This window comes from Cannabis sativa, chromosome 2 (genome assembly GCF_029168945.1).
Source record: "Cannabis sativa cultivar Pink pepper isolate KNU-18-1 chromosome 2, ASM2916894v1, whole genome shotgun sequence".
NCBI classification, from domain to species: Eukaryota; Viridiplantae; Streptophyta; class Magnoliopsida; order Rosales; family Cannabaceae; genus Cannabis; species Cannabis sativa.
This window is the reverse complement of record NC_083602.1, coordinates 78,098,568-78,116,012: the sequence shown is the minus strand read 5'-3', so window position 1 is coordinate 78,116,012 and position 17,445 is coordinate 78,098,568. Positions and strand designations below refer to the sequence as shown.

The 17,445-nt window shown below is 33.5% G+C and overlaps 1 protein-coding gene across 1 annotated transcript; it reads left to right on the top strand.

Annotated features, from left to right (window-relative positions):
* Nucleotides 1-1,061: 1,061 nt before the first annotated feature.
* On the top strand, nucleotides 1,062-12,679 carry LOC115719657 (gamma-tubulin complex component 2). The gene is made up of 21 exons (XM_030648777.2): nucleotides 1,062-1,366; nucleotides 1,466-1,524; nucleotides 1,602-1,647; nucleotides 1,762-1,896; nucleotides 2,219-2,350; nucleotides 3,801-3,884; nucleotides 3,967-4,065; nucleotides 4,209-4,300; nucleotides 5,155-5,227; nucleotides 5,301-5,453; nucleotides 5,604-5,723; nucleotides 5,867-5,920; nucleotides 6,675-6,758; nucleotides 6,847-6,921; nucleotides 7,017-7,145; nucleotides 7,692-7,817; nucleotides 7,897-8,004; nucleotides 11,523-11,585; nucleotides 11,722-11,796; nucleotides 12,108-12,310; nucleotides 12,388-12,679. The coding sequence occupies exons 1-21, from the start codon at nucleotides 1,280-1,282 to the stop codon at nucleotides 12,512-12,514; spliced, it is 2,124 nt and encodes a 707-aa protein (XP_030504637.1). The 5' UTR covers nucleotides 1,062-1,279; the 3' UTR covers nucleotides 12,515-12,679.
* Nucleotides 12,680-17,445: the final 4,766 nt, after the last annotated feature.

Below are 17,445 nucleotides of genomic sequence, written 5' to 3'. Positions count from 1 at the left end.
TTTATTTTAATTTCTTTCACTTATTAGGATTGACCTTTTACTTTCTTTCCTTTTTTGTAATTTCTTTTTTGAACTTATTCTCTGCTTGTTGGTTAGCATTAATGGTTCCATTGGATTGGTCTCACTTTTGGTCTTCCTCTTCATGTGGTGGAGTAGGATTGCTTAGCCTTGGTTTCAAGTCTCCTGAAGCGTTTTTCCTTTTGTAATGAACTAGGTTCCTTATTAGATGATCTTGCTAGTTTGTTTTCTAGTTTTCCTGAGGTATCCCTAATTCATGTTCGACGTACAACCAATAAGGCTGCTCATGAATTAGTTGTACATGCACTTAGAGTGGATGGTGAGTTGACTTGGATTGAGGATTTTCCTTCTTTTCTTATTGATGTATTAAACTCTGATTGTTGTTAATAAGAGTTTAATTTTTTTTAAAAAATGATTATTAATTTATTGTATCTTATTCGACAGATAGTTCTTCTAACAATGAAAATATTTTTTTTTTTACAAATCTTCAAAATTCTTACACGCTACACTATTCTTCTCATACCCATCGAAAAAAGAAAACCTAAAAATCTCTGAGCCCCATCACTGTCGCTTTATTCACAGGGAGAAGACACTACTTTATTATTATTATTATTATTATTATTATTATTATTATTATTATTATTATTATTTCGCTAATTAGGATATTTTCTCCCGAACTTTGACATGTACTAAATCATGCCCCCTGAATTTTTAAGGTCGTTAAAAATCTAACATAGATAAAAGTTCAGGGGGCATGATTTAGTACATATCAAAGTTCGAGGGGCATGATTTGGTAGATATCAAAATCTGGGGAGTATGGTTTAGTACATAAATAATCAATGAAACAATAAAATTAAATGAAATTAGATAAAAGTTCTTAAATTTAACAATCTCAATAGTTCAGGAGAATTTTTAACGGTCAAAAAAATTCAGAGGACATAATTTGGTACATGTCAAAGTTCAAAGAAAAAATCCAAATTAGCCTTATTTTTTCTTTTTGAATGAGTATTATTATTATTATTATTATGATTATGTTGAGAAAAGCTAATTGATTGAATAATATTAGTTATTGTGAGTCCCGGAAGAGCAAGGTTTGGGTGACAAGGGCAGCGGGAAACAAATCCAAAATCAAAGAAAATAATATATCTTTTGTATTTCTTAAAAATAATAATAATAATGTAAAATAAACTTAGTTTGATTTACAAATTTGATTTGAGTTTCAGTGCTGTGTTTACTTTACTCTCTCCCACTGTCCGTATTCATGGACACATCTTCTTCCACGCTATCGTCTCCTTCAACCCCTCCATGGAACTCAGACAGGCCATTTCTCACTGGTCGCTTTCACCAGGTCACTCTCACCTCTTCCCTTTCTTACTTATTTTTCTTCATTCCATGATTTTCACATTGTTCCTCGATTGGGGATTTTATTCGATTCTATTCTACTCAGGAAGTTAAGACTGCCTCCCGCTTCGCCGAAACGAAGAGTCATTCCGTTGATTCCTTCAGGTATCGATTCAGCAATAAGTTTAGGTAACACTGAAGCAAAAACTGAACACATTTATTTATTTTTTTGAATTCTGCAGCCTGGGATCGGACAATCCTATTGGGTGTTACAATGCTGCGGTTCAGGTAGCATTTATATTCCTCGATTGAGATATTCTGTGATTCGTTTTTGTAACTTCATTTTGTGAACTGGAAATAAATGAAAATTAGTTCTTATTTTGATGTTGTTTGATTATGCAGGAACTTATTCTTATTGATGACCTACTTTCTGCATTGGTTGGAATTGAAGGAAGATACATTTCCATTAAAAGGGTCCGTGGAATGGAGGATGATTTTACTTTCCAGATGGATGCGTCCATGGATTTAGCAATACAGGTGCGGTTTAGTGCATGCTTTTAGCTGTTGTATAATTGAATACGTTTTGCCATGTGCTTTAAATGTAATGTGGCTTTATTACTTCTGATTTCTGGACTATATGGCTATTGAAATAAGCTTTACCAGCCAAAAAAATAAAAGGAGGGAAACAATGATTCTTTTTTTTTTTTTTAAATTTCTCAAAATGGGACACTAATAGCATGTGGTTTTGCTCAATTATTTCATTTAAAGAAGTAAAATCATCATATTTTTTTTTCTCTGTACAGCTGATTCTAGCTTTATTACTTAAGTTGTCTATGCTGGTTAAAACATACTGCTTCAGGAATTAGCTAAGCGGATTTTTCCGTTGTGTGAAAGCTTCATGTTGATCAACCGATTTGTTGAATCAAGGTCACAATTCAAGAATGGCCTGGTCAACCATGCTTTTGCTGCTGCACTACGGGCACTGCTTCTAGTAGGTTTTCTTCACTGCAAGTCATTGATTTTTTCTAGTTTTTAGTTCAGATTGATGTTAATTTGCTGTGTAATATGCCTAATCAGTAAAATAACTGCAGTGCTCTACTGTATCTGTCAAACCCTGTGATTTGGATTTTCTTAACTAGTAGAATGAACTAAAGTAGTGTCGATTTGGCTGAACTCAATTCTTTTATGTTAAAGTTGAATTGTAAGAAAAAGAAAGTCAAAACTGGAGATTCATTTGGAATATTTTGCTTTCCCCCGCGATCATGTCGACCAAGCGCTCCATGCGCTTTTTGGCCGAGATACGCATTCCATCCGTTCTCCGAAGATAGCGGATCCGCTCTATGAGCTTCTCTTGAAATTTTTTCATTTTTTGTATAGGATGGTTTTTTGAAAAAAGAGAAGGAGCCCACTTGGCAAGGCTCCCCCGATATTATTAAAGCCTCACTTGTGGCGGAGGAAAACCATGGTACATAAAATTATAACAATATAATGAGTTAGCACATTGAATGACCAAGCAAACAAAAAGAAAGAAATCCCAAGTTTTACATCGAAGCACTCCAATCCCTGCATAAGTCTAGGAAAGAAAAGGCCTCAAAGTGTTCGGTTTTAAAGATCCATGTGGCAGTCCAAAATTTTATTCTCTCCCAAACAAAGGTTGCTAATCCCTCTTGTCCTTCAATAATTCTACTATTTCTCTCATTCCACACAGCCCAAAGTAGTGCTAACATTGTAGTCCTCCAAAGCTTAACTTTTCTTTTGCTTACCACCGGTTTACTTAGTAGGGCATGTGTCACCAAACATGGCAAAACCCATTCCAACCTAAGTTCTTGATAAAGTAATGTCCATATTTTTTGAGTGTATGTGCAATGAAGGAACAGATGCTCGATCATTTCATTACTGGTCTTGCAACAGATACACCATCCCGGAGAAATGGCCATGTATGGTCCTCTCTTTTGTATTACTTCATGAACATTTGCTTTCCTTAGAGCCACCAACCAACCAAAAACTTTTACTTTTACTGGAACGCAACATTTCCATAGAGTTTTGGTCCACATTAAGTCCCTCGATCTGTGACTTGAGGTAAACCAAAGGAAGGCAGATTTGCAAGAAAAAGAGCCTCCATATTCTGGCTTCCAACCCCTACCATCAATCGATGAATGAGCTATGTTCACATGTTCCAAAAGCTGCACCAATTCCATTAAACTTGACGAGGTCTTATTGTATTACTTTTTAGTAAAGATGAACATGACGAGGTCTTATTGTATTACTTTTTTAGTTTTTTGGAACATTCAAATTCAAATCTATCTTAATCTTGTGGCAATTTCCTCTTCAAATCAAATATGCTTTGATGTTTTGGTTGCTAATCTATGTATTACTGAATTTGCTAATACAATTAATATGCCTCACCTCACTGAATGTGTCTTTTTGTTTTTTATTTCTAGGATTACCATGCCATGGTGGCCCAGCTTGAACATCAATTTCGGCTTGGAAGACTCTCACTACAAGGGTTGTGGTTTTACTGTCAGGTTTGGCTTCTCTTAGAACTTTCTTATTTGCATTGAGGTCATTAGGTTGTTTACTCAGGATTCTCAAAATGGTATGTTGCAGCCAATGATGGGGTCCATGCAGGCATTATCATCTGTCATACAGAAGGCTTCAGCTAACAATTATGCAGGCTCTGCAGTTCTGAACCTCTTGCAAAGCCAGGTTACATCTCGTACATAAGACTAAAGTTTGCTGGAACAAAAAATGTCATTACGCTGTGGCTTCACTCATCAGCTGTAGGCTAAAGGTCCTCTTTTTTTTTTTTTCCAATGTTATTCAAATTGATTTACTCTTGCAATATTTAGGCCAAGGCAATGGCTGGTGATAATGCTGTAAGATCTTTGCTAGAAAAGATGGCACAATGTGCAAGCAATGCATACCTTAGCATATTAGAGAGGTACATACTGCACATCTCTCAATATTACTTTGTTGTTCACGGTGAAATTTCCTCAATTCACTTTGAAAATGTTCACTTGATTCTGGACTTTGGACTTTACTTTTAAAATGTTCTATCTGGTGCACATGTTCGTGTAAATTCTTGGAAAGGATCTAAAATATCTACGACATGATGTATTTTTAAATTTTTATTATTTTCCCTTTAATCCTTTTATGTTGGACTTCATTTTAGTCTTTTATAAATAATTATCCTTTGAGGCTCAAGATAGCACTATGGCAATAATAGTATATCTCTATATCATGTTTTTATACTGTTTTTGCCCCTTCTTTTTTTTCTATTTTGGATTGAATTGATTATTCTTGTTTTAAATCTATTTTTTTAGTTGAATATGCGTAAACAAGGAGGGGTAATGGACAGTGAGAGTGTTTGCTAGTTGGCTGTGAGTGAGTGGAGGGGTGTTTTAGTAATTTTCTAGTGGTGAGTGCTCATATAGAGCGTGCTTGTCTGTGGGAAGGAATAAGCTAGAATTAAGTGTTCTCAATATCACTAGAGCTCAGCTCTCTCTCTCTGCTGTAAGAGACTTTAGTCTTCCTTTTTCTACTTTACTAAATAACAACTCACCATTTTCAGTTTTTCTTTACTGTTCCATTGATATCTGCTATTATCCAACTCTGGTTTCTCTGGTTAGCGGGTGGTTTAATATCATTTGGAGCAGGTTCTCATCATGTTTTATTTTGCTTCTTTTATGCGAAACACTCTCAGCTCTGAGCATTTTCTACTGTCATCTTTTGCATTATAATTAGCAGTTCGCTCTAATTTATTTTGCTTCTTCTATGGTAATTATAACACCTCAGGTGGGTCTACGAAGGGGTAATTGATGATCCTTACGGTGAATTTTTCATTGCTGAGAACAAAACTCTTCAGAAGGTACATTGTCTTCTTTCAGAATTAGTGCAGGTGCAAGTTGTCTTATGATATTTACAGTTTTAGAATTCTACAGGAGAGCCTAACACAAGATTATGATGCTAAGTATTGGAGGCAACGCTATAGTCTTAAAGATGGGATCCCCAGCTTCCTTGCAAATACCGCTGGGACAATTTTGACAACAGGAAAATATCTAAATGTCATGAGGGAATGTGGGCACAGTGTTCAGGTTCTATTATAGTTTATATTGTTGCTTTCATTCATTAAGATTATTTTAACATTTATTGTTAGGGAGGGAAAATTAAAGATAGTAATAGTAATTTCCCTTGTCCTCCTTGTAGTTGCATTGTAGATTTGACTAATTGGAGTGTATGTCTAGGTTCCTGTATCAGAAAACTCAAAATTGATGAGTTTTGGCACAAATCATCATTATCTTGAATGTATAAAATCAGCCTATGACTTTGCCAGTGGAGAGCTCCTTAATCTCATCAAAGAAAAGGTGAAGCTCAATTTATTTCTGAAATGTGTTGTCTTGTATCTTGTTATATTTGAAATTCTGAGAGAATATTTTATCCATGCCGTATTATCTAAATGGCACTGTATTTACATTATTACATGATCATTATGCTATTTTTATTGCAGTATGATCTTATGGGAAAACTGCGATCTATAAAGCACTATCTTTTGCTTGACCAGGTATATAAAAAACTTATGATGCTTTATTAACAAAACAGAAACTGTCATTCACCATTTTCTTTTATATTTACAAACATTAGGCTTATGATAAATATGTTATTATATTCTATGTGTAAACGAACTATTATGCTGTAGGGAAATTTATTTCGCTTAGAAAAAATTATTTGTTTCCGTGAAATAATCAAATATGGTTATTGACACAGTAGAATTGAGCAATTATTAATTCAGTTATTCTGAAAAGGATAACTGAAAATCTATCTATATTATTGTAGTCTGCTGTATAGTATACCAGAAAAATAAAATAAATGATAAATAGAACACTATAATCAGGTGAAAGTATATTGTATTTATATTCATAAAAAAAAAAAAAAAAGAGAGAGGCAGAACTACTCTCCCTTTTATAGACAAGGTACAGCGGCAACCTATATAAGAAAGGGATTAGGGCTACACCTGTGAAGTACAACACTATACAACCCTTGAGTTTTTGGAATCCGAGAATATCCCTTATATTTACTAAAATATAAAGCCACATCTCTATAAGAATCAGGAAGTAGATCTCCTTGATATGATTGTTTCCTCTACAAAAAGCTTCGCTGAATTATAGAGAATTGATTACAGCAGGCCTGTGCATGTTTCAATTTGGGTGTGCGATAGCGGCATTTTCATTTTTCTTCTGGAAGTGTGTTGTACCTGTGTATTGCTAATCTTTTATTTACCCATAAATGAAGTTCTAAAATGGTGATATGTATTACAGGGTGATTTCCTGGTCCATTTTATGGATATAGCTAAGGATGAGTTGACAAAAAAGCTTGATGAGATTTCTGTTGAAAAGCTGCAGGTTTGGTCCTTACCTTTCATGGATATTTCACATAAAATGTAAATCTCATAGAATATTAAGGCTTAATGACTGGTTTTTTTTGCTGAAGTCACTGCTAGACCTTGCTTTGCGTACTACAGCAGCTGCAGCTGATCCTTGCCATGAGGACTTAACATGTTGTGTGGTAAACAGCTCATTCTCTTGTCTGCAACTGAGAAACTTGTTTGTTACCTTTCATAAATCTGCAGCTATTTGTTTTCTTTTTTTCTTTTGTTTCAGGAAACATGTTCTTTGCTCCAAAGACTAGGGACTCTCAAAGATGATGAAAATAGCAGAAATACTCACGATAATGACCTAGGGGAGCCAGTTAATGTAACTGGTCTTGAGACGCTTTCATTGAGTTACAAGGTCTGTTTCGAGTAGGCATCTTCTTTCATCAAATTATCATTTTATGTAACTAAGTTGAAAAAGCAATATGAGGTTACCCTTGTTTTCTAGTTAAAGTTTTGGATGTTTCTACTACCAAAAGACTGTCTGGCCGCATTAGCCTAGCTCAAGTGGTTGGGTGAGTGGTGGGGCTCAAGTCCCCAAAATGTATAAAAAAATATTCAAAACATAGTACGTTGCAGTTGCTGGTCTAAAGTGACTGCTGAGAGTGCACCTTGCAGTGAGAAATCATGATTACGGGTTTAAGAGAATGTTTTTGGTAGAAAGTCTCAAATTCAGGATTTTCCGCTGCACAGAGTTCCTGATGAAGGATTCATACATACCCTCATTCAATGCTAGACTGCTGAATGACATAGTTTACTGGCTCTATAAATTATATTGCTTGTATCAATTTTGTTTTTGGAATGTGGTTAATTTTTGGGGTATAACCCTTCTCAAATGTGGCCATATCCATACGAATATGCAACTGATTGAGCTCACTATGAACATTGTCTCACTCTTTTTCAGGTTCGATGGCCATTGTCAATAGTTATCTCTAAAAAAGCCCTAACCAAGTATCAATTGATTTTCCGCTTTCTTTTCCACTGCAAACATGTTGATCGTCAGCTTTGTGGGGCTTGGCAAGTTCATCAAGTATGATCTACTTCTCTATCAACTGTTATTTCTAAAGACAGTACTTTCCCTTTTTTCTCTTCTAATTTAATGACTGCAGGGAGTTCGTAGTCTTAAAATGCGTGGAACCGCCATTCCCAGATCATCATTGCTCTGTCGCAGCATGCTTAAATTTATTAACAGCCTTCTACACTATCTAACATTTGAGGTGCACCCAAATCTCTTTCTCTCTCATTGAATTCTCCTTTGTGGTTTCGTTTATAGCATGAATCACCATTCTGTACTGTTTGAGTTGTGTATTCCAATCATTGAATTTAGCTCCTTTTGGCATCACACTTACATGTGTCTGCTGTACGCCTTTTTTCCCTCTCTGTTTGTTAATTTTCACATTATAAATCTTTGCTGAACCACGTTGACAGAAACTTGTTGATTCGTTTTGTCAAAAAAAAAAAAAAAAAAAAAAACCCTGTATGTTCATAGCTCACAACTATAGGTGTTCAAAAATTTCAGAAAAACGCCCATTCCAAGTAAACCAACCAAACCAAACTGAATAAATCGACAAAATATGCAACTCAAATAATCCAACGAAAATCCAAACTACCCAATAAATATATTGGGTTGGTTGTAAATTATTCCATTCTTACCAATATAACTCGAATAAATCGATTTACAATTTCTTGTAAAAAAAATTATATAATATATTATATAAATTATGTTAAATAATTTAATTATTTTTTATTTAAAATTTAAATTTTTTGATGTTTTATTTGATATTTAGATTTATAGATAATGTCATAATGATATTGATAGTAAAAATTGAACTTTAGAAGTTAGACTATTTTAATTTACATATATATATTTTAATTTCTTAAGGATTAATGTTTGTTTAATGCTTAACACTAATTCAATTAATGTTCTATTTTTTTTTTTAGTTTTGAACAATAATTTAGACTATTATAGTTTTAAGCTTGAATATAAATATTATACTTCTATTAATTCTAAATCTAATGATTTTGGATACTAAAAACTAGCAATAATAATAAAAGAAAAATTATAACAATTAGGACTGGTTAACCCAAATAAACCGACAAAATTATCTGGCAAGTTAATTTTTTTTTTCTTTTTAATTAGGTGGATTACAATTAAATTTCTACAACCCGACAATTATATTGGGTGGAATAGTATATGTTGCAATCCGACCAATGTTCACTCCATAATGAATCAACAAGAAATAAAATAGGTAGAGTGGTAGAGTTACTTGCTACAGTAAGTACTATATTCCAGCTCATCTACTACTCACTACAATAGCAGCCAATATACAGGATATTCGCAATGCATTATCCCATTAACTACTATTTTGTAATTTGAGAAAGTGTCACATGCTAGGATTTAATTTGGATTGAAGAGATGAGCTGCTAGTTTGTTCTTTGAGAAGTTACCAAATGGTAGAATTCTGATCTATCAATTAGTAGGGATATCGATATGGGGTCATTTATCAGTTTTTCCTGACATAGTATTGAGGATTTTACTTGAAAAACTAGACATATATGCTATGTTTTTTTTTTTGGTTATGCAACATCAAGTCAAGTCAGTAACCTCATTTTACTTATATACAATATTGTCTAATATAAGGTTTATGTTAGTATTGTGTCAGAGTAATCAATAAAGATTAAAATAACAAAAGTAACTACTTTACGCAATAAGTAGAAGATTTTTTTCCATCTAAAGTAGTCCATTGTCTATCTAAGGGCATGCAGAGATATCTTAGTTTTACAACAAAACCTTAATATAAGGAAGGAAAGGAAAACCTCTAATTTCGACAATCCACCCTACCAATAAAACACCTACAAAATAAAGAACAAAGTTAATTAGTGTCAAATTTTAATAAGTATAAAATTTAAATAAATATCGTCACACTTAATTCTATAATGTAAAGACTAGGACTTATTTGTGCTGTGCTTGTCTCCAATACTTCAAGTGTCTCCATTATATCTGATATTTTTTAGATCATATTGGCCTAACAAATCAAAACTTACCATATTGGCCATACAAAATTAAACCTGAAGACGAAGACTGACTTACTGGCATACAAAACCAAAACTGATTATACTGGCCATACAAAACCAATACTGCCCACACTAGGCATCCAAAAATGGAAAAAACATATACATATAATAACCTAAAATATATTGATTATTGCATTAATGCAAAATATTTACAATAATAAAATATAAGCAATGTTAGTATTGTGTCACATACCATAAAAAATTAAAGAGATCCTTTTGAAGATCATATCACATGTATAATATTAATAATTTATTTATAATTTTATTTAATTTAAATATTATTTGTTTACTTTTTAATATATGATTATTTTCTTTGCCCATTTATATGAAATTGATACGTATTTAGCATGTTTGAAACATAATTTTTATGGGTGTTTATTGGACCACATCTAATATTTTTAGGCTTATTCAGATCCGATCCAATTATATATTGAATGTTAGATTTTATCATCCGATCTGATTCAATTAATTTCAGTCATCTAATCGATATCGGTTCTATCCGTTGGATGTATTTCATATATATTTATTGGTTTAATTTGAATTTATTCAATATTTTAGACTTTATATTTTTTAGATCGGATCGGATCCATCCAATATTTTAAGTCTAGTATGTATTAGATTCGAAAAAAGAGTAAAATTTTAATGTTAATCTTTATATATAAAAATATATTTTATGTATAACAATATAAAATCTAATTATACCAATTCAAACTAAATAAAAATACTAATTAGTCCAATTGGATGTTGGATGTATTGAATTTTTGGACACCCTATCCAACATCCGATTCGATCTAATTGGATATTCAAAAATAACATCTAATCCGATCCGATCACAATTGGATATTCAAAAATAACATCTAATCCGATCCGATCACAATTGGATATTCAATATTTGGTGATCAGTTGTAATTGGATCGGTCGGTTGTTATTGGATTGGATGATTTATGCACACTTCTGATAATTTTTTAAAAATTTAATATATTAATTATGTTTTGTATTTGAATAATTTTTTTAAATAAAATATCAATATTATATAATTAAAACTATTAGAAAGTACATTCTGATGTGGAAAAAAACACTCAGGTAAATATTCAGGTATAGAGATAATATTTCAATATTCAGATGTTTATTAAGGTTTAGGTCTGATGGTTTCCACATCAGAATTTATTGGATTGGCGATCCGATCAATATATTTTTGTTTAGTTGCATTTTAAAGTATTGAAATGTCATTCCAATGGATGGTCTATTCCACTATTTTAGTAGAATGACTATTCCAGTTTGAAATGGAAGGAAAGACCATTCCAATGTAACATAAGAAAATTTAATGAATTTTTATCAATTTCTTTTATGTATTTTAAATTTTATTCTATTCTCATTCCTATTCTTATATTTTCATTCGTCCCAACTAAACGCCACCTAAATTCTTAAGTCTAGTTTACTAGTGAGTATGTAAGATTTTTGTTAAGAGTCTGTCTAGACCTAAGGGAGATACCAAGTATCTCGAATAGCTTGGAACCATTTGTATAGAATTTTGCTCAATATAAAGATAACAATCTCGTATTCTTTCAAGAACTGAGTTGGAGTTTTGGCAGTCGTATGATTTCCCTTAGAATTGAGGATTTTATTTGCTTGCAGCCTATGACAAAGTAATTGTTTTCAGGTTCTTGAACCAAACTGGCATGTGATGCATAATAGACTTCAGTCGGCAAAGAGTATAGATGAGGTCTTCCTTCACAGAATTTACTTTTCCTTTGGATTTCCCTCTTTTGATTTTTACGTTGAAGGGGAGAACATTATTTTATTTGACATCCTTTTAGATGATGCGCCGCATGTTTCTCACATGGTTCTTTTTTAAACAGGTTATCCAGCACCATGACTTTTTTCTTGACAAGTGTCTGAGAGAATGTTTGCTTCTTTTGCCTGAGTTACTCAAGGTTAGCTATGTATCTAATTTTACTTTTGAGTGCTGATATAATTCCTCAATAAATTCATAGCCTTGTGCTTTCAGATAACCAGTTGGACATACGTAAAGAAAAACAAGCAAAGATTTCTCTCATTTCTTTGCTTAGATTGAAATCTTCTTTAAGTGGAACCTTTTTAACAAATATACAAATGACCTTTACATAGTTTGAGAAACCTAATAAGCAAAAATGAAATCATCCTTGTGGAGAAAGTGCAAGCATATTAGTGCCTTTATGTTTTCTTCCTTTAATTTGATAAAGTATAACAAATTCTTAAAATGCAGAAAGTGGAGAAACTTAAATCTCTATGCGTACAGTATGCTGCAGCAACACAGTGGCTAATTACATCGTCTATCGATATTCCCAGCATAGAGGAATCATTTGATAATTCAAAAGTGACAGAAAATTCCAAGCAATTGAAGTCACGGAGCCCATCTCGTGCACTAAAGTTAAGTTCCAGCAATACAAGTGTCACAGAAGCCATACTGTAAGTTCAAAATTTTTGGCTGACTTCCATACCCTCCTAAATTAAGATTTCCCTTACACTAAGAAATTGAATTGCAGCAACTTTGAGAGAGAATTCAACACGGAACTTCAGAGCCTTGGACCAATACTCAGCAGTAGTTCCCAAGCAGAGCCACATCTGACCCACCTAGCACAGTGGATCTTAGGCGTTGGAAATGAGCAATGAATTTTGAAGATCCTTTATTACCTTTAACAAATTGTATATATTTTTATCTATAAACTGCGCTGGACTTGCCTGTGTCTAGAATGCTAGAGTGATAATCCTGGATAAAACAAAATGATTTTTTTTTATTGTGCGGTTGATATGAGAAATGTTCTTATTTTATTCTCATTTGGTTACCAGTATAATTCAAACCGTTTCACTTTTTTATCTCCTTTCATTAGCAGGAAGTTTGAATCCTAAAACTAAGAGCATCTCCAATATGGAGGTGTAAATAAGAGATGAACAGTTAAAATATAACTCATTTACCAAAAAATGTGCTTTAATTGTGTGCCAAAAAGTGATGTAAATTTGACACATAACAAATTTTGTGTTAAATTTGATACAATATTTACTATGATGTAAAATTTATACTACAATAAATGCATTATATTTCATTTACATTTATGTCATTTCTATTATTTTATTAGTATATTTAACTATCACATTAAATTATAAAATATTTATATTATTTTTTTATTGTCTTACATATTAAAATAATAATAAAATTGATTATAAAGTTATTAGATTTTATTTTTTTTAATAAAACATCAATTAGATATTAAATTTTACATCAAAATTTTACAATTGTGCATTAGAGTACAAAGTTAAAATTTGGTGTAAATTTACCAAAAAATATTTTTGTGCTAAATATAGCACAATTTTTACATCTCCCATTGGAGATGGACTAAGACACATAATTAATTAAAGAGTAATTTGTGGCGAAATCCCCTTATGTTTTAATTTTTATACACTTAACCCTCTTATCTTTTTTTTTTTTGGTGGCAAAACCCCCTTATATTTTAGTGTTTATACACTTAACTCCCTTATCTTTTTTTTGTAGCAAAATCTCCTTATGTTTTAATTTTTATACACTTAACATCTTTATCTTTTATTTCAGTGGAAAAACCTCCTTAAGTTTATTTTTCTTTGTAAATTTAAAGTTTTAGTTAGATATTACCGTTAAATACTAACTGGATTACAACTGTATCGATTTCGAAGTTTTACTTTTACATATACACAGATGTATACAGTGGTTATCCAGTTGATATTTATCGGTAATATTTAACTGGCGTGTCCAATTTGCAAAGAAAAATAAACATAAAGGGGTTTTGCCACCAAAAAAATGATAAGAGGGTTAAGTTTATAAAAATTAAAACATAAGGGAGTTTCGCCGCAAATTGCTCTTAATTAAATGGAATGAATTAGAGACTTAACAAATTTGTGAATTTCCTACCAAAAAAAAAAAAACTAATTTGTTGGAGTTAGTATGTACTAGGGGTATTCGCGTTCAGTGACGGATCTATGATTTTTACTTTGTGGGGGCTTATTTATCATTAAAAAAATATTTATAGCTACATTATAATCACTCTTACTAAATTTATCTAATTTTGTGGGAGCTTTTCTACTATTTTGGTCTATAATTATTAAATTAAAAAAAAATTACATTTAATTCTTTAAAAAAGACAGTATTTTTATGGGTCCGTCGCAGTTCGAGGTGCGAGTGGTGTAGTTTTTGAGTATTTTTTCAAACTAACCCGCACATGCAATTTTTTTAATTTTCCAAACCGCACCTGCAGTACAAAACTAAAAAACTACAAAAATCGCACCGCAAAAAATAGTGCGATGCGGTTTATGCAGATTCTGCAGTTTGGACTTGTTGGGTTTTATGCCCTAAATAAAACTCCATTTCAATGTAATCTATTTTATTCAACATCAGTAAAGAAACAGAAGTATTTTTTTATTCATTTGTGTATGTTTTGGTTCACCTTATCAATTGCTTGTCTATTTGATTTATAAATTCATCTGAAACCCTTTTCACATACTTGATCCTGTTTATTGTGTTGTCAACACTTTAGAAAGTAAACATGACTATGTGAATAAAGTTTCCTAGATTTATCAGACACAGAGTTTTACTGATATGATAATCTACAACAAGAGTTTACTTGCATTTGGAGAAATGCTATGTTCTTTCCAAAACATTAGTTAAAGTAAAGCTCAGGTTGGATGCATGGAGTATGCATCGGAAGGGATCGATATTGAACTTTGACTTAGATTTATTAAACTTACTGTAAAATCTATTCAAGTCAATATCGCCTAGTTGATCCTAGATCAAATGATCTTAATCTTGTTATGATTAGGCTCAATCTCAAGAGGCTATTCGTGTTCTTTGATTTGTTAGTTAAGCCTACTTTTAGGTCAGGGTGATACGTACATTTTGGGAACACGGTAGTGCAATTGAGTGGGAGCGCTAACATAAACATGGAATCTATAGCTTCTATCTGGCGAATAGTAAGCAAAGGATGATCTCCTTTGAGCTTGACCAAACGAAAATAAATGGTGGAGTACTCATTTCACATAAGCTGAAATATCATTTATACGGGGTCAAGTGTTTTAAGGATAAAATACATAGTAGGGTGTAACAGTAATCTAATCCCTTTACAATGTAGATTATTCATATAGAGGATCATTGATCAAATTAGGATTATAACAATGGATAACTAATGATGTATCTATAGTGAAATATTTAGAAAAATGCAGAAGGATAAAAATCACAGCTCGAAGGAGTCTGTGTAGGAAACTTTTCATTTATAGAAGAAGCTGATACAATCAATAATCAAAGATGACCACTCCAGGTCTTACACGTATAGTAACAGAAAATACAAAAGGCATAATAATGACATCAGCATAATACAGAGCAAATCATTGGGGATTCTCAATTCTAACAACCTCCAGATTCCTGGGACCACAGGATATTCCTCATAGCAGAATTTAGTGCATTCTGTTATTCAATTCTTTTCACACCACCACACAAACGAATGGGTGAGGGCATCACTCTGAGTTTGTCAACTAAGAATTGAAATCTTGTGTGAGACAGAGCCTTGGTTAGACAGTCGGCTGTCTGGTCATGTGTTGGAACATAGCGAATTTCGATTTCCTTCTTTAGCACTTTGTCCCGAACAAAATGAACGTCAAGTTCGATGTGTTTGGTTCGAGCATGAAACACGTGATTAGAGGCCAACGCACTTGCGCTCATGTTGTCACACCATATGATTGGGGCAGCTGCTATTCTGATCTTCATCTCTTGCAACAGGCCTTGAACCCAAGTAATCTCAGCTGCCAGTTGAGCGAGTGCCCTGTATTCTGACTTAGTACTGGATTGAGCGACTACTGTTTGTTTCTTTGAAGACCACGATATTAGTGTCTCTCCAAGAAATAGGCAGTAACCAGCTACACATCGTCAATCATCTGGACATGATGCCCAATCAGCATCAGAAAAGCCAGTTAGAACGAGACGATCACTAGGTGCAACATGTATCCCGTGATGAATTGTACCTTTGAGATATCTCAAAATCCTCTTAGCTGCACTCCAATGAACTGTAGTAGGGCCTTTAAGAAATTGGCTGAGTTTGTTCACCGCAAAGGAAATATCAGGTCGTGTATGACTCAGATATTGGAGTGCACCTATTAGACTCCTGTATTCAGTGGCATTATACAGAGGTTGCCCATCATTTAGAGCCAATGTCCTTCCTGCTGTCATCGGGGTAGGACCTGGTTTGACATTCTCCATGTTAAACCTCTTTAACAATTCTTGAATATACTTGCCCTGCGATAAATATATCCCTGTTGTATCTCTAAATACTTCTATCCCTAAGAAGTAGTGTAGAGATCCAAGATCCTTCAGTGAAAACATTTTGTTGAGTCTAGTAATAAACACTTCCAGCTCCTTTGAATTGTTACCCGTGACTACAATATCATCCACATATATTAATACCATTATCACATAGCTAGAGTGTTTCAGCATGAAGAATGAGGTGTCTGCCTTGGAATTTTGAAAATTCTAGCTTACAAGAGTGTTTCGCAGCTGATCATACCATGCCCGAGGCGCTTGCTTTAGGCCGTAGATTGATTTGAGAAGTTTGCAGACATGTTTAGGTTTGTCCTGATCTTCGAAACCTTGAGGTTGTACCATGTACACATCTTCCTCAAGGGTGCCATTGAGGAAGGCATTATTGATATCTAGTTGTCGTACATCCCAGTCATTTGCTACAACCATTGTGAGAACAATTCGAACTGTTGAGGCTTTAATAACAGGACTAAAAGTTTCACCAAAGTCCACCCCTGGCCTTTGGTGAAAGCCCTTAGCAACGAGTCGAGCTTTAAGCCGTTGGAGACTACCATCTCTATTTAGTTTCACTTTAACCACCCACTTGCAGCCTACAACATTCATATCATCAGTATACGAAACAAGTATCCAAGTACCATTTCTTTTTAAAGCTGCAAATTTAGCAGACATTGCATTATTCCACCCCTCGTGCTGAAGCGCACTAGCATCAGAATCGGGTTCATAGTACACAAGGACACTAGAAGGGGAACCAAGAAAGGTGCGAGGCTTAAAAATCCCAGCCTTAGCACGAGTAACCATCGGATGAGAAGGTTGCGTATTCTGTGGTGGAACAATATCAGTCAAAGGAGTGGGAGTTGCTGGTGGAAAATCAAGTGACACAGTCGATTCATGTGGCTATTTAGAAGAGTCGGGACTGATGCTTGATGGTGAAACCGTGTTGGAAGCAGGTGAAAGAGGAGATGTTGCAGCAAGAGGACAGCCATGATCTGCATCAGTGGGTAACTCAGCACTGGATGTTGAAGAATGAGAGGGAGTAGTGTTTGTGTGAGGAGTCTCTGTAGGAAAAGAGGATGAACTATCAAGTGGAAGATTGAGCCAAGTGTGTGGTGCTGTCATGGTAATTTCAGGAGGTTACTGGTAATTGTTTAAAAAACCAGTAGCAAAAGGAAATTCCTTTTCATTGAAAACAACATGCCTAGAAAAGTATATACGACCGGTAGGACTAAGACACTTGTATCCTTTATGAACAATACTATAACCAAGATTAACA